The sequence below is a fragment of the Theropithecus gelada genome, chromosome 4, assembly GCF_003255815.1.
Source record: "Theropithecus gelada isolate Dixy chromosome 4, Tgel_1.0, whole genome shotgun sequence".
NCBI classification, from domain to species: Eukaryota; Metazoa; Chordata; class Mammalia; order Primates; family Cercopithecidae; genus Theropithecus; species Theropithecus gelada.
This window is the reverse complement of record NC_037671.1, coordinates 122,538,867-122,558,730: the sequence shown is the minus strand read 5'-3', so window position 1 is coordinate 122,558,730 and position 19,864 is coordinate 122,538,867. Positions and strand designations below refer to the sequence as shown.

The window sequence follows — 19,864 nt, the reverse complement described above, 5'->3', positions numbered from 1 at the left end:
GTACATACCACAGGTGGGAATGTAACTTAGTTCAGACATTATGGAAAGCAATTTGGTGATTTCTCAAAGAACTTAGCCATTCAACCCAGCAATCCCATTACTGGGTATATACCCAAAGGAATAGAAATCATTCTACCAGAAAGACACGTGCACCGATGTGTTCATTGCAGCACTGTTCACAATAGCAAACGTGGAGTCAACCTAAATGCCCATCACTGGTGGACTGGATAAAGAAAATATGGTGCATATACACCATAGAATATGACGCTAAAGAAACTATGCACACACACACCATGGAATACGACGCTAAAGAAAATGTGGTGCACACACACCATGGAATACGACGCTAAAGAAAATGTGCACACACCATGGAATACGATGCAGCCATAGTGAAGTACAAGGGCACGTCTTCTGCAGCAGCGTGATGGAGATGGAGGCCACTCTCCATAGCAAACTAACACAGGAACGGAAAACCAAATACCAGAGGTTCTCACTTGTAAGTGGGAGTTAAATGATGAGAACACATGGACCCATAGAGGTGAACAACACACACTGAAGCCTACTTGAAGGGAAGGGTGAGAATCCAAAAACTACGTATCAGGTGCTGTGCCCATTATCTGGGTGACTAAGTAATCAGTACATCAAACCCATGTGACATACAATTCACCTACACGAATCTGCACTTGTATCCCTGAACCTAAAATAAAAGTTAAAAAGAAAAATAAAGAGGCTACAGTATAAAAGGCTGTTTGTGAGTTCCACTTGTGAATAAGCAGCCTACAACTGATATACACCGTCTATGCAAGGTGGTTTCACAAGAAAACTGAGCGTCTGGCGATCTTTGCTCCTTACTCTTCTTGCTTGCTTTTAATTATTTTAGAAATTCTATTAAAAATTTTTAATTTTGTTTTTAGGAAATAGGGTCTCTCTGTGTCACACAGGCTGGTATGCAGTGGTGCAATCATGGCTCACTGAAGCCTTGACCTCTCAGGCTCAAGCAATCCTCCTGTTTCAGCCTCTCAAGCAGCTGGGACTGCAGGTGCTCACCACCATGCCCAGCTAATTATTTTTTAAATTTTGTGTAGAGGTGGGGTCTCCCTACATTGCCCAGCCTGGTCTAGAACTGCTGGACTCAAGCAATCCTCCTGCCTTGGCCTCCCAAAGTGCCACCATGTGAACCACCATACTCGGCTTAATTTTTTTTATTGGTGAGCAATGATCGTATGTATTTCTGGAGTACATGTGATGTACAAAGATGCTTTTAATCTGAGTCTACAGTTTTCCTCATAAGTAGGTTTACATGAACCTTCACAAATACTTGTGCATGTGCACGCGCGCACACACACACACACACACAGAGAGAGAAACACGACAATGTGATGGTCAAGATGAAAATGACCATGGATTCTGCTGTTGACATCTTTTGATCTGGGGCAGAATCAATGTGCTTTTTCTCTGCTGTAGCTTTGTTGATGCTGAGGTAAACGCACATGTTGAAAGCGTGTAAGCACAGAAGGTTCTGTCGATGAACGGTCAATCACCTTTGCATGTCTGCTCCCTCTTTGTGGGAAGTGCTTTAGGGCAGGTGAATATTCCTGAGTATTCCTCGGAGACACCCGTGTTCCAGAATTACAACCAAGACCTTTGCTTTCACGCCACGTCAGGAACATGTGTCCTCTGCTCTTTTCCTCTTAGCCTCAGGGGTGCAGACATTGGGCTGCGACATGTCTCAAGGAGACAGTTTTCCCCTTCAAGATCCCACGGATCCTTTCCGCATTCCCCATGAGTGTGCTGACCCTATGCAACTGCAAAGCTGTGAGGCCAAACCTGTGGCCTCTCCTCCCCATGCGGCCGTCTTGGGGGTCTGGTAAATACTGCTCATCTCCACCCTCAGAGCTGCCCTGGTGCAGGCTGCACCAGACCTGCCTCCCAACGCTGTTGAGAGGGGACTCCAGGGGTCGAAGTCCCCACAGATAGCCCGGTCAGTGCCGCCATCTCTTCCTCCTGCCCCATCACTTCTGAGGGAAGCATCTTCCCCTGCTCGGTACCTGCAGGCTGAGATCCCAGGCTCTGTCCAGGGTTGATGGACTGGGTTAGGGGCCAGCGTGAGTAGGGGCCAAGCTCCCGGCACACGTGACTCTGTGTCGGTTCCCATTTCTCTGGGAAGCATTTTTCCAACTCCCCATAGATGGACCCTGCCTTGTGTTCTCAATGCAACTCTCCCATGGGTGGGCGCTTTCCTGCCCCCACTCTCCGTCACCCTCTCCAAGGGGGGCTCTATGCACAGCTCCCTCCCCTAAACCCCTCTGCCCACCTTCTAGCTCCCGCTAGCCATTGTTTTATTATTCATCTAACAGTTACTCCAAAACACCTCAAATTAGCCATTTTGATTCTTCTATTGCATTAATTTAGGTTAATTCTTACAATAGCCCCATGAGGAATATGTTATTTCTGTCGCATCGCGGATGAGGAAACTGAAGCTCAGGGGAGGCTAGTGACTTTCCCAGGAACTACACAGGCAGTCAATGGCTGAGGCAGGCTGAGGGACATGGCCCGCTGTGCTTGCCAGCCTCAACACGATACACACTCCCAAAAAGCTTCACATTTCCTCAAAGATGAGGTCAGTAACACACTTCCCTGCAAATAAAAAATAATAATTAAATTTCGCTGACTACATGTTATGTGTCAGGGAATCTGCAAAGAGCTTCACCCATGTCCCGTCATTCTGGCATCAAAACAGTGAGCCGGGTGCCGAAATGGGCATCCCCACGCCACGCATGAGAACACGGAGGTACCCGAAAGCCAGGCAGCGGACATGCTGGGATTTACACAACCCTACCTCGGGCAAGAGTCCTACCCTCGTGCCATCAGCCTCCCCAGGTACACAGAGGTTGTGTAATCATTACCTACCCAGGCGACTCTTGAACTGAGCTAAGCTTTGGGTGGTATAAGATGCATTAACGTTTAGACATGCCAGGATTCCAGGTGAGGCAAGCACGTTCTCCTCCAATGAAGCCACGAAGCCCCACCCCACTCCTGAGAGGCCAGGAAGGAGACGGGGGCAGATGGAGAAGTCATCAAACAGCCCTCTGGACACAGCCCGGGAGCCCCGGCCAACACCATCCATCCCAAAGGCCAGCTTGGAAGTTCACACCCTCATTCTTCATCGAAAGAAAGCATGATTACTCTGGCAGGAGAGAAAGGCTTCCCAAAATCCAAACTGGCGAGACAATGGAATTCTTCATAAGAAAACTCCAGATGCCCCCGAGCTTGCTCTCCGGCAGAACGTCCTCAGCACTGTCTGGTCTGCGCTGTTGGATGAGACACACAACACAGCGCCCACGGCAAGGTCCAGAATCCCTGTGCTGCCACAGCCGGGCACGGGCTGGGGGACCTCAGACAGGGCCTCCATGATTCTGAGCCCCAGCTTCCTCATGGGAGACCCAGAAACAGGTAGTGAACACAGGAATGATTTGAAAATGTAGTGAGCATGTAGCATCTATCTCAGGGCTGGACACACAGCCTTCAGTCACTGAATATACGTACACACACATGCACACACACAGGCATGTGCACACACACACGTGTGCACACACACGAAGCACTATGGTATGTCAAGAAACACTCTGTCCAATACAACAGCTTGTAGAAATTTTAAGGTCATGACCCCTTCAAGAAACAACGAAAGCAATGGAACCACCAGCCAGAAAAACAAAAGGCCCTGTATATATAATAATCCAGTATGGAGCATTCGGGGAGCCTGGCGGCAGGTGGAGAATCTCCGTGAGAATGAAACGAGTCGATACCTTTAGTCACACGGCGCAGACCCCCGATGGGAACTGCAGAGGGCCTAGCAGAGGGGGCCCTGGGACGATTAAGGGGAGGCCGCAGGAGGCCCAACATCACTCAGAGTGAAGATCCTCAGCCTACAGTTTTCTCTTTAGCTACTTTCCTAGCACTTCCTTCGCAAACAGAGGCAGCCACCTGCACTCCTCTGCCTCGGGCACAGGCCTCCCGCCACTGCTTCTCCTCTGTCTCTCAAAACTTGTCTGTGCACAAAACCTGAGTGGAGGGGAAAGAACATACACGTGTGGAAAACTCTGTACTGTGCACAAGCATGCGTTAAATATACAGCCTCATTTGGCCTCGCGGAAACTCAGGGAGGCAGACAGTGTGTTCCCATCTTAGAGATGGGAGCAGCGAGGCTCAGTGAACATAAGTTACAGTGTGGCTGGTGTGGTGGAGCTGATATCACACATGGATGCCCCACTCCAGAATGTATCCTTCCCTCCATGTCTGCATCACCACCGGAGAGCAGCAGGCGTGAGAACAGTGGGACCTAGGGGAGCAGGGAGACTCGGACTCCTCACAGCCAGGTCTGCCGTGGTCCACACGCTTACCTTGGTTTCTCAGCTATATTGAGGGATAGTTGGTGTATGAGGCTGATCTCGCACTGCTATAAAGAAATGCTTGAGACTGGGTAGTTTATAAAGAAGAGGTTGCATTGGCTCACGGTTCTGTAGGCTATGCAGGAAGCATGATGCTACTCAGCTTCTGGGGAGACCTCAGGAAACTTACAATTATGACAGAAGGCAAAGGGGAAGCCAGCGCATCGTACATGGCTGGAGCAGGAGGAAGGAGGGAAAGCGGAGGTGTCACACACTTTTAAACAACCAGATCTCACGAGAACTCACTATCACAAAAACAGCACCCAGGGGATGGCACTAACCCATTCATGAGGGCTTCACCTCCATGACCCATTCACCTCTCACCAGGCCCCACCTCCAGCACTGAGGATTACAACTTGACATGAGATTTGGGTGGGGACACAGATCCAAATCATATCCATTGGTAAATGAAAATTGTTTGCATTCAAGGTGTACAATGTGATGTTTCGATATACGTATACATTGTGAGATGCTGACCCTAGTCCAGCTGCTTAATGTGTTCATCGCCTCACATAGTTATTGCATGTGTGTGCATGCATGTGGTGAGAATATAAGATCTACTCTCAGCAAATTTTAAGTATTCAATACATTATACATTAGTTTGAGATGTAGTCACTGCTCTGTACACTAGATTCTCAGAAACTGTTTATTTTATATGTGTAAGATGATAAATGTTTAGGCCTAAAGGCTTAGGCCTTTTCTCAATCAAAGAAAAAAACATGTCTTAAGGTCAGTTTATTAGTCTGACAGTTTCATTTGCTGAGTGTTTACTGTAGTTACGATTGCTTCCTGTTTTTTTCTTTCTTTCTTTTTCTTTTCTTTTCTTTTCTTTTCTTTTCTTTTTTTTTTTTTTTTTTTTTTGAGATGGAGTCTCACTCTGTCGCCCAGGCTGGAGTGCACTGGTGCGATCTTGGCTCACTGCAACCTCCACCTCCCAGGTTCAAGCAATTATCCTGCCTCAGCCTCCTGAGTAGCTGAGATTACAGGCGTCTGCCACCAGGCCCGGTTAATTTTTTGTATATTTAGTAGAGATGGTATTTCACCATGTTGGACAGGCTGGTCTCAAACTCCTGACCTCAGGAGATCCACCCAACTTGGGTCTCCAAAGTGCTGGGATTACAGGCATGAGTTACCACACTGGCCTCTTTTTTCTTGTTAAGGTGAAATTCACATAATATGAAAGTAACAGTTTTAAAGTATGCAATTCAATGGCACTTAGTACATTCACAATGTTGTTAAACTATCACCAAGCATATTCATCACCTCAGAAGAAAATATTGTACCCGATTAGCAGTCACCGTCATTTTCCCCTGCCCCCAGCCCCAGCAAATGCCAATCAGCATTCTGTCTCTATGGATTTACATTTTCTGTATATTTCATATAAACAGAATTATATCTATTGTGACCTTTGTGTTTGGCTTCTTTCACTTTGCACAGTGTTTTAGGGGATTATCCATGTTGTAGGTGTATCAGTATTAAATTACTTTTTACAGATGAGGAAAATGCGGCTGTATGTCCACGCCATGTTGTGCTTAGCCGTTTATCCATGGATGAACATTTGGGTTGTTTACATGTTTGGGCTACTGTGAATAATGCTGCTATGGACATTCAGGTATGGAACTATGTTTGTAGATCTGTTTTCGATTATTTTGGCTATATATCCCTAAGAGTGAAACTTTTGGATCAAAGTTAATCTTTCCTGAAGATTAACTTTCTGAGGAAATGTGAAGCTGTTTTCCACCAGCAGTGGTACACGGGGGTTCCAATTTCTCACAAATACTTCCCTTTTTAATTATTATTATCACCATCCCAGTGAGTGGCAGGTGGCACCCCAATGTGGTTTCCATTTTCATTTCTCTAATGACTGATGAGGTCGAGAGTTTTTTCATGTGATTTTTGGCCATTTGTATAACTTCTTTGGGGAAATGTCTATTCAAATTCACTGACTATTTTTGAGTTGAGTTCTTTGTCTTTTCGTTGTTGAGACACTAGACACTTATAAAATATATAATTTGCAAATATTCTTCCCATTCAGTCATACATCGTTTTACTTTCAAAAGTAAATAGTTTGCTTATGAGATTACACAAAAGTTTTTAATTTTATTTGAATAGAGACCAGTTTATCTAGTTTTGTTTGTTGTTGCTCATGCTTTCAGTGGCATATCTGAGAATCCATTGCTAAATCTAAGGTCTTGAAAATTTACCCCTATGTTTTTATCTAAGAGTTTTATAGTATTAGCCCTTACAGTAGGTCATCAATACATTTCTAAGTTGATTTGTGTATATAATGTGAGGTAGGAACCATTTCTTTCTTTGGTATGTAGAGATCCAGTTGTCCCAGGGCCACTTGCGGAAGAGCCTGCTCCTTCCTCATTCAATGGTCTTAAGACTCTGTTGAAATCAATTCACTATACATATGTATGTTTCTTTCTGGACTCTCAGTTATGCTCCGTTGGTCTCTATGTTTATCTGTATGTCCATGCTACACTATTTGATTACTGTAGCTTTGTAGTAAGTTTTGAAATCAAGAAGTATAAATTCTCCAACTTTGTTCTTCTTTTTCAATCTTGTTTTGAATTTTTAGAAGACACTGTAATTACATATGAATCTGAGTATAATTTTTTCTAATACTGCCAAAAACCACCCAACCATCAGAATTTTGATAGCAATTGTACTGAATCTGTGGATTACTGTGGGGCAGTATTACCATCTTTACAATATTAAGTAGGTGATGTCACCAATAAGGCAAAATAGAAGGTAACTAGCTCATATCCTCCCACCACAATAAGAATTCTGCATCCACGGTCACGTCTCTGCTGGAGCTTCAGGATTCGGGTAGAAGTTTGAAGCCCAACACTGTGGAGGGTCATTTTAGGAGTTTAGACCCACGCTCGGGTGGCTGGTCTGCTGAGCTTGCTCCCAGGCTCAAACCCAGAAATGACTCAGTCTTCCAAGGGGTTTGGCTACAGCCCCATTTTGGGCTTGAGGCTGTAATCCAAACCACCTGCCAAGGGATCTGGAAGGAATCACACACACTAGGGCCTTGGCAGAAGGGCTCATCTGCCTGCTAACATCAGTCTCAGTGGTGAACCTGACAGTTTCCCCGTGGTTCGGTCCCAGTGTCCCCCAGTTGAGGTGCCAGCTCACAGCTGCTTGCACAAGGACCCAGAGAGAGATTCACCCATCTATGGCAGCCCAGGTGTCTGAGACTGCCTGATAGGATTGCCAACCTGTCTCCCACAGCAGATCCTTAGGTGACCCAGTCTCAGCTCTGGCCCCTTCTGCTACAATCAGAGAACTATCCCACCTATACTGAGACATGCAGGGAGATTTGCATCCTTCTGAGGCAATGAGACCGGGCTCTCCAGCCTGCATGCCACAGCAGATCCTCAGGGGACCCTGTCTCAGCTTGGCCCCTTCTGATACAATCAGAGAACTATCCCATCTATACTAAGATCTGCAGGGAAATGTGCACTCCCCTGAGCCAGTGAGACCAGGATCTCCAGCCTGCATTCCACAGAAGATCCTCAGGGGGCCCAGGCTCAGCTCTGGCCCCTCCTGCTATAGTTGATGAACTATCTCATCGATGCAGGAACTTGCTAGACAACATGCATCACTCTAAACCAAGATCAGGCTCTCCAGCCTCTGTGCCGCAGCAGATTCCAAAGGGGCCCATTCCAAGCTCCAGCCCCTTCTGCTACAGTTATGGAATGATTTTATCTGTGCAAGAACTCCCTGGGAGATATATACCCACCTGAGCCAATGTGAAAGACCCATAAGCCTTCTTCCAACAGCAGATTTCTAGGGGACCCAGTCTCAATTTCAGCCACTCTTGCTGCACTTGGGAACCCAGCCCAACTGTGCAGAGACCTGTTTGGTGGCACATCCATCTGGGCCATTGACACAGTCTTCCAGACTCAGCTTCCTGGCCAGCATTCCCACACAGCCCAAGTACCTTCCCTGGGTCTTCCCCAAATTAATCTCAGGTGGAAAGCCATGTCAACCTCAGAGTCTTTACAAGACTTGTAGCAAGCCTAGACTTAGAGTGTCTTCTAGTGCAAATATGGTTGCAGTGGTCACAGGCTCAGGGAATTCAACAGTCAATCTACTTAGAATATACTTTTTCTACTTAGAAGAAGGACAGGCACAAACAAAACCAGACTGTGAAGACTAAAATAAATATGTAATCTTTCAATGTGCTGACATTACCACATATCCATAAGCATCAATGACACTCAGAAAAATGTGACTTCACCAAATAGACAGATCAAGGTGCCGGAGATCAACCCTAAAATGATGGAGATATGTAATCTATCAGACAATGAAGTAAAAATAGCTGTTTTAAGAAAGTTCAATGAACTTCAAGAAAATACAAAGAATCAATTCAGAAATTTATCAGAGAAAGTTAACAGAGAGATTGAAATAAATTTTAGAAAAAAAATCAAACAGAAATCCTGTGAAGAACAATGAATAATATGAGAAATGAAATAAACAGTATCAATAACAGAAATTGACCAAAGAGAAGAAAGAATCAGTGAGCTTGAAGACTAACTGTGGAAAAAAAAAGGAAAGAAAAGAGATGAAAAAGGTGAAATGGAATGAAGAAAGCTTTAGAGTTTCTATAGGATGACAGGCAAAAATCAAATATTCAGGTTATTGAAGATAAAGAGAAAACTGAAAAACAAAAAGGGGTAGAAACCTTATGCAGAAATATAAGGTTGGGTGCAGTCACTCATCCCTATAATACCAAGAGTTTGTGAGGCCAAGGCAGGAAAATCACTTAAGCCCGGGAGTTTGAGACCACCTTAGACAACACAAGTGAGTTCTTATGTCTCCAATCACTTTTTTAAAAATTAGTCAGGCATGATGGCTTATGCCTGTACTTCCAGCTATTCGGGAAGCTGAGGTGGAAAGATCCCTTGAACCTGGGAGAGTAAGGCTGCAGTAAGCCAGGATCTCTCCACTGCACTCCAGCCTAGGCAACAGTGAGATCCTGTCTTAAAATAATAATTATCATTATTACTTATTAATAATAATAGAAAACTTTCCAAATCTGGAGAAAGATATGAATATCCAGGTATAGGAAGGTCAAAAGTCACCAGTCAGTTTCCACCAAATTAAAAATACCCCAAAACATGCTACAAGTACACTCCAAGGTCAAAAACAAAGGTAAGCTCTTGAAAGTGAGAGAAGTGTGAGAGAAGAGTAGGAAATGGCATATAAGGAAGATCCAATATGTCTAGCAGCAGAGTTTTAAGCAGAAACTTTACAGGTAGGAAGGGAATGGGACAATATATTCAGAATGCTGAAGAAAAAATACTGCCCACCAGGAATACTAAACCCAGCAAATATGCCCTTTAAAAATAAAGGTGAGATAAAAACTTGACCAGAAAAACAAAAGCTGAGAAAATGTGTTGCTACCAAACATGTTCTATAGGAAATGCTAGAGGGGGTTCTTAAAACTGAAAGAAAATAATGCTAATGTGATTGCTACACTAATATGGCAATCGTGGTGTGTAAACTATTTGTGTATTTACTAAGAAGACTAAAAGGAAAAGCAATTGAAGTAAAAACGAATACAACAATATTTAAGAAATTGACAATATTAAAAATACAAATTGTGACATCAAGATTTAAAATGTGGTGGGAGAAGGGAGTTAATGTATACAGGTTTTCCTGGTTATTTCTTTCATTTGTGATAAAGTTAAGTTGGTATCAATTTTAAATAACTACTTATAATTATAGAATGCTTTTTGTAAGAATCATGGTAACCACAAAGCCAAAGCCTATAATCGGTACACTAAAAATAAAATGCAATGAATTAAAACATACAACCAGAAGAAACCACTTAACCACAAAAGAAGGCAGAAAAAAGCAGAAGAAAGGAAGAGAAGGGTTACAAAAGAACTAGAAAACAAGTAACAAAATGGTAGTTGAAAGTCCTTACCTATGAATAATAACATTGAATGTAAATGGAATAATTATCCATTTCAAAGACATAGAGTAGCTGAATGACTTTTTTTAAAAGAAGAATCAGCTATGTGCTGCCTACAAGAAACTCATTATATCTATAAAGTCACACATAGACTGAGAGTGAAAGAATAAAAAAAGATATTTCATGCAAATGCAAACCAAAAAAAGAGCAGGAGTAACTGTACTCATATCAGATAAAATAGATCTTAAGTCAAAAACTGTAGAAAGAGTCAAAGAAAATTATGATAAAGGGAATTTATCAATTCAGCCAGAGGAAATAAATAAATAAGCACTCAACACCACAGCATGCAAATATATAAAGCAAATACCAATAGAACTACAGGGAGACATAGATTGCAACACAATAATAGTTGGATAGTTCAACACCCCACTTTCAACAGGGGACAAATCATCCAGGCAGAAAACCAATGAAGAAACATTGGAGATAAATTACACTCTAGATCAAAGGGACCCAACAGACATTTACAGAATATTTTATCCAACTGCTGAAGAACTTATATTCTTCTCCTGAGCACATGGAACATTCTTCAGGATAGACCACATGTTAGGCAATAAAACAAGTCTCAGGAAATTTAAAACAGTTGAAATCATATCAAGTATCTTTTCTGACCACATGGAATAAAACTGGAAATCAATAACAAGAGGAACTTTCAAAACTGTACAATATGTGGACATTAAACAACATGCTCACGAATGACTAATGGATCAATAAAGAAATTAAGAAAGAAATTACAAAATGTATTAAAACAAACAAAAATGGAAATACACCCACATCAAAAGCTATGGGATATTTTTAAGAGGGAACTTCACAGTGATAAATGTCTATATCAGAAAAGTAGAAAGACTTCAAATAAACAACTTAACAATGCACTGCAGGAACTAGAAAAGTAAGAATAAACCAAAAGCAAAATTAATAGAAAGAAAGATGTAATGAAGTACAGAAGAGAAATAAATAAAATTGAAACTAAAATAATACAAAATATCAACAAAACAAAATGTTAGTTTTTTGAAAAGATACACAATTTGACACTCTTAGCCAGACCGAGTGAAAAAGAGAGAAAACCCAAATAAATAAAAGCAGAGATAAAAACGGAAATATCACAATTGATTCCACAGAAATTCTAAAGATAATTAGAAACTAAGCAACTACATGCCAACAAATTGGAAAACAATGGTAAGAAATGAATAAATTTCTACACACATAAAACCCACAAATATTGAACCATCAAGAAATCACCAATAATAAGTAACAACATTAAAGCACTAATGAAAAATCTCCCATCAAAAGAAAAAGCCCTCAAGACCTGATGGATTCACTGCTGAATTCTGTCAAACACTTAAATAGGAAGTAATACCAGTTATACTCAAGCTATTTCAAAAAATTGAAAAGGAGGAAATGCTTTCAAACTCATTCCGTAAGGCCAGCATTATCCTGTTGCCAGATCAGACAAGGACCCACACATATACACACACACACACACACACACACACACACAAACTATAGGCCAATAACCCTAATACACATGGATGCAAAACTTCTCAACAAAACACTAGCAAACTGAATTTAACACCACATTAAATAGATCATTTACTGTAATAAAGTGGGATTCATTACAGGGATGTAAGGATGGTTCAACATGTGCAAATCAATATGCATGACATAGCACATCAACAGAATTGAGGACAAAAACCATATGATCATTTCAATAGATGTTGAAAGGTATTTAATAAAATTCAACATCCATTCTTGATTTTTAAAAAACTCTCAACAAATAAGGTATAGAAGGAATGTACTTCAGCACAAGAAAGTCCATATATGACACACCCACATTTAATATCATAGTCAACAAGGAAAAATGGAAAAAGGAAATCGGCCCTCTCATGTTTATTACGACCAGAACAGCACGGTACCAACACTAAAACAGACATGTGGACCAATGGAATAAAATGATGAATTCAGAAATAAATCCACGCATTTATAGCCACCTATTTTTGGCAAAGACACCAGGAACATACATTGGGGAATGGACAGTCTCTTTGATAAATACTGCCGGGAAAGTTAGACATGCAGAAAAATGAATCGGGACCCCCCTCTTTTATCATATACATACATCAAATCGAAATGGATTAAAGACTTAAATGCAAGACTCAAAATGATAGAACTACTACTAAAAAATAATAGGGAGAAAAAATTCCAGGACATTGATCTGGGTAAAGATTTTTTGGTAAGACCTTAACATTACAGACAACTATAACAAAAATAGAAAAATAATATATATATCAAACCAGAAAGCTTCTACACAGCAAAAGAAACAATCAACAAAGTGAAGAGACAACCCACAATATGGGAGAAAATATTTGCAAACTACCCATCCAACAAGGGATTGGTAACCAGAATATATGAGAAACTCAAACAACCCAATTAAAAGCTGGGCAAAAGACCTAATAGACATTTCTCAAAAGAAATGGCCAACACATATATGAAAAAAGGCTCAACATCACTAGTCATTATGGAAATGCAATTCAAAACCACAAGAAGATATTATCTGACCCTATTTAGAATTATCACCAAGACAAAAAATAGCAAATGCTGATATGAGAAGGTGGAAAAAGAGGAACACTCATACACTTGGTAGGGATGTAAAGTAGTACACCCACTAGAGAAAACAGTATGGAGGTCCCTCAAAAAACTAAACTAGAACTACGTTTGGTATGGTCCAGCAGTCTTACTGCTGGATATACACCCGATGGAAAGGAAATCAGTATATCAAAGAGACATCGGCCCTCTCATGTTTTTTACAACACTACTCACTAAACAGTCGAGACATGGAATCAACCTAAGTGTTCATCAACAGGGGAATGGACAAAGAAAATGTTGTATATCTACACAATGGAATACTAGTCAGCCATAAAAAGGAATTAAATCCTGTCATTTGCAGCAGGATGGATAGATCTGAAGATCATTTTGTTATGTAAAATAAGCACGACACAGAAAAACAAATATTGCATGTTCTCATTCGTATGTGGGAGCTAAAAAAGTGGGTCTTGTGGATGTTGAGAGCAGGATGGTGGATGCCAGTTGCTCGGGTGGAATGGTGGAGAGGAAGATGAAGGGGAGCTGGTTAAGGAGTACAAAAATACAGTCAGAAGGAATGAGCTATCACATGCAGTATTGTAGGAAAATTAAACTTAATAGTTTATTGTACATATCAAAATAGCTGGAAGAATTGTAATGTTCTCAATACAAAGAATACAAAAATGTATGAGGTCATGGGTATCCCGATTACCCTGACTTTATCATTACACATTTTATACAGATATCAAAATATCACATATAACCCAAGAATACTACAGATATTATAATCAATTAGAATTAAATCTTCCAAACTATACACAGAGGGTATCTTTCCATTTATATAGGTTTCCTTTAATTTATTTGGCATTGTTTTTCTGTTTTCATAGTACAAGTCTTCAGCCTCCCAAGTTAGATTTATTACGAGGTATTTTATTGTTTTGTATGTTATTGCAAATGGTATTGTATTTTTAACTTCCGTTTTAAATTGTTTCTGTCTGTTAAACAGACGCACAACTGATTTCTGTGTGTTGATCTTGTTCTCTGAAAGTTTGCCAAATTTTCTACTTTTTTAAAATCCAGAATAAGTATGGCCTGAGACAAGGGAGAAGGTTTGTGTATTCATGATGCATGTTAGTCACATGTATGTTGCTTGCGTATATAGCATTCAGTAATCAATACATAAATATAAATAATGCATATCTCCATTTTAACAACTGTAATTTATTCCTAAAGCCATATTTTAAAATAATTACATTTTTAAATGGGAAAAGTCGTATGAAGAATTCTGTCCCACCTCAAGATAACTAAACAATTTTTCAGTAGAAAAATAAATCTAAAAACAGAAAAAAATAATAAATATTTTAAAAGTAAATAAATCGTACGTAAAGCGAAGCGCAATTGAGTTTTGTTGCACTAATACTTTCTTCCTCTCTCTACACCATTTTGTTTGCAGAATCGACCTTTTGAAGGTTCCTGGTTTCCCTGCAGTGAAGCTGTCACTCAACCAGAGTCAGGGCCCAGGAGAGACAGCAGGGAGGGCGCAGGCGCGCAGGGAGGGCTGGGCATGCGCTCGGCGGGGCCTCGGGCTCCGCGGGAGGCGCACGGGCGGGCTCGCCGGGACTGAACGCACTCAGCTTCCCAGGGACGCGCCGACCCAAGCCCTGCAGTCCACGCGCGTCTGGGGTGTCCGCTGAAAGCCAGAAAGTTGAAGATCACTTCCCATCCTGCTTCTGCTGTGCTTTGGGGTTGAAAAAGCCATTATGTGGTAAAAAGTGTCTGAAAAGTGGCAAAAGTCTTCAAGGGCCTGAAAATGACCGAGACAGGAACTGAGAAGCTGGCAGGAGGTCCTGCTACGGCTGCAGGGTCGGCGGGTGTCCTGGGTGGGCCACGCGGCAGGGACGGCCGTGGCTCCACGCCCACCCTACCCGTGAGGGGCCAAGCGCAGACTCGGGGGAGCCAGAGGGGCCGGGCCCCTGAGCGAGGGCTGGGGAAGGGTGAATCGAGGGCCCCTGTGGGACTGCACGGGGCGGGGGGAGCTGGGGGCCGGGACCTCTCGGCACAAATGCCCACACGGTCCCCAAAACTAACGCCGGTTGCGTGGGCCGCAAGCTGCCCTGGACCCGCAGCTCACTCCGCTGGGCACAGGGCTGACACCCGGGCGAAGCAGGGGTGTCCAGGCTTGCTTCAGCCCCTCCCCTGGGCCCCCAGACTGGTGGCTCCAGAAGGAGCTTCCTAAGAGGGTGGGAAGCACCAGGGCAGTACCTGCCCTGGGCTAAGGGCCTCGTCTGGGTGATCTCAGCCCTCAGCAGGGCCCTCCCGTTTGGGTATTGGCAGCCCACAGGGCTGTGGCCATGGAGCTGAGTGGCAGCTCCTGGATCACCCCACACCTGCGTTCCTCAAGGCCTAGGCACTACTTGCTCCATGGTCAAAAGCATCACTTTGTGAAACTCAGGCTGAGCAAAGCTGGCCTAAGATTTTTTGGTCCTCCAGGAATGATGGAAGGAGCCCCTTCCCGCCATGTAGCCTACAGCTGGGACACGCAGCAGCCAGTGAGTTGGTCACGGTTTGAGGGCCTCTCTCCTCCCGGCAATCTCAGATCCCAAGCTTGGGTACTTGGGAATGAAGATGTATTATTTCACCCACCGACTCGTTCCACACGACCAAGGCCTGTGCCTGCCCTGAGGGCGAGCTGGTTGAGCCTGGTACAGTTGACTCTCAGAGCGTGGGCCTGGGCTGAACCTTTCCCTGTGAGCAGCAGCGGCAGCAGCGTCTAGAACGATGGCCCTCCCTGTCCACGGTGGAAGGTGCGGAGCTCGGGTGGTGTGCTGGCAGCTGCTCGCAGAAGGGAGATGGAGGGGCACAGAGCAGACCCTCGCACGGAGTCATTGAGGTCCAAGGACACCTTCCTCCCAGGTCAGCTCACAAAGGACCAGAGATTAATCCTTGGAGACAACCATTCTGATGTGTCTAAGGCCATCGACAGGGAACATGGCTGTCAGGAAACCTCAACTTTTTGATAAATGACAACAAAACCTGAATGCACGAGAAATGTATCTAATTTGATGCCTGACTTCTAAGCATCCTTATTCAATACAGTTTATGTATTTTTTGTTTCATGAGTAAAATGTGCATTGAGCTTCCTCCAATAGCTGTCCATAGACCAGCCACTACCATTGCCATCATTATTTTGTTTCTAAACTTTTCATTTACACATGTAGATCTAGCTCTTTCCTCCATATTGATGAAATGAAACTCACCCATTTCACAACTCAAAGCCAGGGCCTTCAGTTCACAGCCTGTTGCCTCAGATGGCCTTTCCTATATCTTATTGCTTCACTGTCTGACTCACTCCAGCGTGTTTCAGCCAAATATACTTGTTTTTATTCATCTCGCTCTCTTTTCCTCCCTCCCCCACACTCCCCCTCTGTCTCTTTGTCTCTTTTTCTCTCCCCAGTCCCTCCCTCTCTTCCCCTTTCTCTCTGGATGCCCTCTCTCCCTCTCTCCCTGTTTTTCTTCTCTGAGTCTTTCCTGTGTCTGGCTCCATACTACTCAGAAATCCCAACAAGAACAGCTGGAACTGCTAAAGAAACCCCAGCATCCTGTGCTGCTGCCGTTGCCTCCTCCAACTGGTGAGCCCGATTGGCCCGTTTTTAGACAGTGCTATGGTTGGAAATGGGCCCTTCCTCTGGGGTCTGCTACTTCCCTCCGCCTGACTCAGAAGAATGAGTCAAGAGGGAAGAACATTTCATATTAGGGAGAGGGTCCCTTGTGCTGTTGCCTTTTTCTGAATCATTTCAATCATGTTTGCCAAATTCCCTACAAAGTTCTGTTCCCTCGTTTGACAATGAGCAGAGGCAGGAGAGATGAATTGCTAAATGGTTGTATCCCACACCGCGCTGGGAGGCTCAGCAGAACAGAGACCTGTGTCAAGCAGGGCTTCCTTCTCCACCAGGCCCTTCAGCCTGCATTTTAACCTGTGACTTGTGAGGAGATAGCCCGTGATCACACCGCAGGCCTGCTTACATTAGAGGAGGCAAAATGCCAATTCCTTCTACCCCTTTCCCCCCAGTAGAAACCCTGCTAATTCTTTTTAAAAAAGGGAGAGAGATCATGTATAGAAAACCTTTTTTACAATTTATTTCCTGTTGTTAATCTTTAAAAATGAGGTTCTAGCTAAGTGTAGGGTTTCAGTGGTGAAATTTTGACCATGTGAACACATAAATAAATATTTACAGTCTTTGGCAAAACACATGACGTTTCATCAACCTATAGGATAAATTTGTTTAGAAAAACATAAATAACTTACAAAAAATATGGTACATTCTAAATATTCACATCATCATCATTCCCACACCATTGTACGGTTGACCCCGCAACACGGAAACAGAAAACCTGCACGCTGTTGACAGTCGCTACATTTAATGAAGTCTCCCAACGCTTCGTTGGTCTCGGGAATACAGCTCCACACAAAAAAGTAAAAAGTGCAGCAAAACAACAATACAACGATCAACCTCAAAGGAAACAACAAAAATAATTTTATCAAAATGCAATGTGTACATTAAGACTAAAGTTATGGATCGTTCCCATTTGGCATAGAAATGTGATGACTATTAACAGAAAGGGGAAAAAGATTTGCCCCCTATCAGATAGACAGACTTCTCTTACTAAACCCCTTACGTGGAGTGGGATGAGCGACTATTTCCTGCAGAAAGATCATGCAACTTAAAGAAAAAAAAAAAAAACCAACAAACAAAAAACAAAAACAAACTTGTGCATATCACACATGACTGATTACTGGGTGTGCCTGGCAAGACTAAATACTGATTCGTTTTCAGCATTTGAATTAAAAGAATTCCATATACAGCAGATAGATAACAGTAACAAGTATTGAACTAAAATCACTGGCAACATTATATATTAAGGTTCCGTCATAAACTCCTCATTGTTCTCTATTTATTCTGTTACAGCTTCTAGCATGCTTCATCATGACAACCTAATATTATAAAGCCTCATATTTTCACAGGATTATATACTTGTTAGATGTTTGTTTCTAGAAATTATGCTACATATGTGTTACTAGGCATATTTAAAATAAGTTATTGGTAAGTGGAGCTGCATTCTATATTCATTTAATAAATATTAACAACATTTATAACTGGAACCTTAATGAAATGTATTATCAAATTAGGTAAAAGCAACTTGTCTGCAGTTACCAAAGCCTAGATACGAGTTAGATGTGCCTTTTCCGGCCTGTGCTTCTGCTCTGCCTCCTCTCAGGCAGCAAAGCTGGGGAAAGAAGCTCAGGCAGGAGCCTCCCCGACACCACAGCAGCACAAGCAGCAGCTGAAGCGCAGCACTTTGCTCTGCTAACCTTTTACTTAAATGAGGTTTTGCCAAATCCACATCTGGAACCGCGTCACACCCATTTTGCAAGGATATTTGTTCTTTGATGAAACTGCATCTCTACTGCACATGAGGGCTTTCATTGTAGGACAAGAGGAGAGTTCGTTTATTTTTATAACTATTTTACATGTTCCAATTAGTTAATTGGTAGCTTATGTCATTTGCTATGCCTGTTGTCTTCTAATCTCTCCTTATTATAACATTACTTCAAATTTGAATTGAACCTTCTTTATAATTGATTTAATGGGATTTGTGTGTCATTGTAGAGCAGCTCTAATTCAAGAATAGTGACAACTTTAAGCACCAAAAGTAGTTCAGCAATATTTTTCATGCTTAATTTATCATAATGGCTTATGCACAATATTCCCTTCAACTCCATATACACATAAATACAATAAGTAATTACATTTTATATGTAAACGTCATTCTTTTTAAACAAACAAGAAAAAGCAATGTAATGGCATGCCCAATTTTCACTCCACATAAAATCTCGTATATCACCAAACTGGTTTCCTCTAGTGGGTTAGATGTTCATCTCTAAGTTCCACTTATATTTATCCTCTGAAGGCACTTGGGTTTGGGTTTGCTGGCAAGAGGTGAGGAACCATCAGAGTTAAGGTCAAAGGACAGGAGGTGCTGCTGGAGAGAGAAGCCGCAAGGACCACGATGAACTGAGGTGTCTGGGGACCATGGCATGCACGGGGCATTGCCGGAAATGCAGCAAATCTTGTTTAAACATCTACAAAAAGAAAAAAAGCAATAAACAGAGTTAGGATGACTGGGCCATGGGTAGTGTTTTATTTTGTTTCACCTAGAACCTGAAATATAACTACTTTAATTAAAAATGAGAGCTACCATATGGATGGATGGATGGATGGGTGGATGGATGAGATGGATGAGATGGATGGATGAAATGGATGGGTGGATGGATGGGTGGATGGATGAGATGGGTGGGTGGGTGAATGAGATGGATGGATGGATGGATGAAATGTATGGATGGATGGATGAAATGGGTGGGTGGATGGATGGGTGGATGGATGATGAGGTGGGTGGGTGGCTGGATGAGATGGATGGATGGGTGGATGGATGAGATGGATGGATGGATGGATGGATGAGATAGATGGATGGATGAGATGGATGGATGAGCTAGGTGGATGGATGGATGAGATGGGTGGGTGGATGAGATGGATGGATGGATGGATGGGATAGATAGGTGGGTGGGGGATTAGATGGATGGGTGGCTAGATGGGTGGATGGATGAGTGGATGGGTGGGTGGCTGAGATGGATGGATGGATGGATGGATGGATGGATAGGTGGGTGCATGGATGGATGAGTAGGTGGGCGAGTGGATGAAATAGATGAGTGGATGAGATGGGATAGATGAGTGGGTGGGGGTGGATGAAATAGATGGGTGGATGGGTGGATGGATGGATGAGATGGATG

At 42.7% G+C, this 19,864-nt stretch overlaps 1 protein-coding gene and 1 long non-coding RNA gene across 2 annotated transcripts in view; one reads left to right on the top strand and one right to left on the bottom strand.

Moving 5' to 3' along the window:
- The first annotated feature begins 14,226 nt into the window (after positions 1-14,226).
- Positions 14,227-19,864, top strand: part of LOC112622527 — a 27,578-nt gene continuing 21,940 nt past the window's right edge. The window contains exons 1-2 of the long non-coding RNA XR_003119001.1: positions 14,227-15,011; positions 15,614-15,930. This is a non-coding gene — a long non-coding RNA (uncharacterized LOC112622527). The remainder of the gene's footprint in view (positions 15,012-15,613; positions 15,931-19,864) is intronic.
- Positions 17,131-19,864, bottom strand: part of THBS2 (thrombospondin 2) — a 39,353-nt gene continuing 36,619 nt past the window's right edge. The window contains exon 23 of the mRNA XM_025382311.1: positions 17,131-19,159. Coding sequence (XP_025238096.1) covers positions 19,152-19,159 — 8 coding nt within the window. The 3' untranslated portion in view covers positions 17,131-19,151. The remainder of the gene's footprint in view (positions 19,160-19,864) is intronic.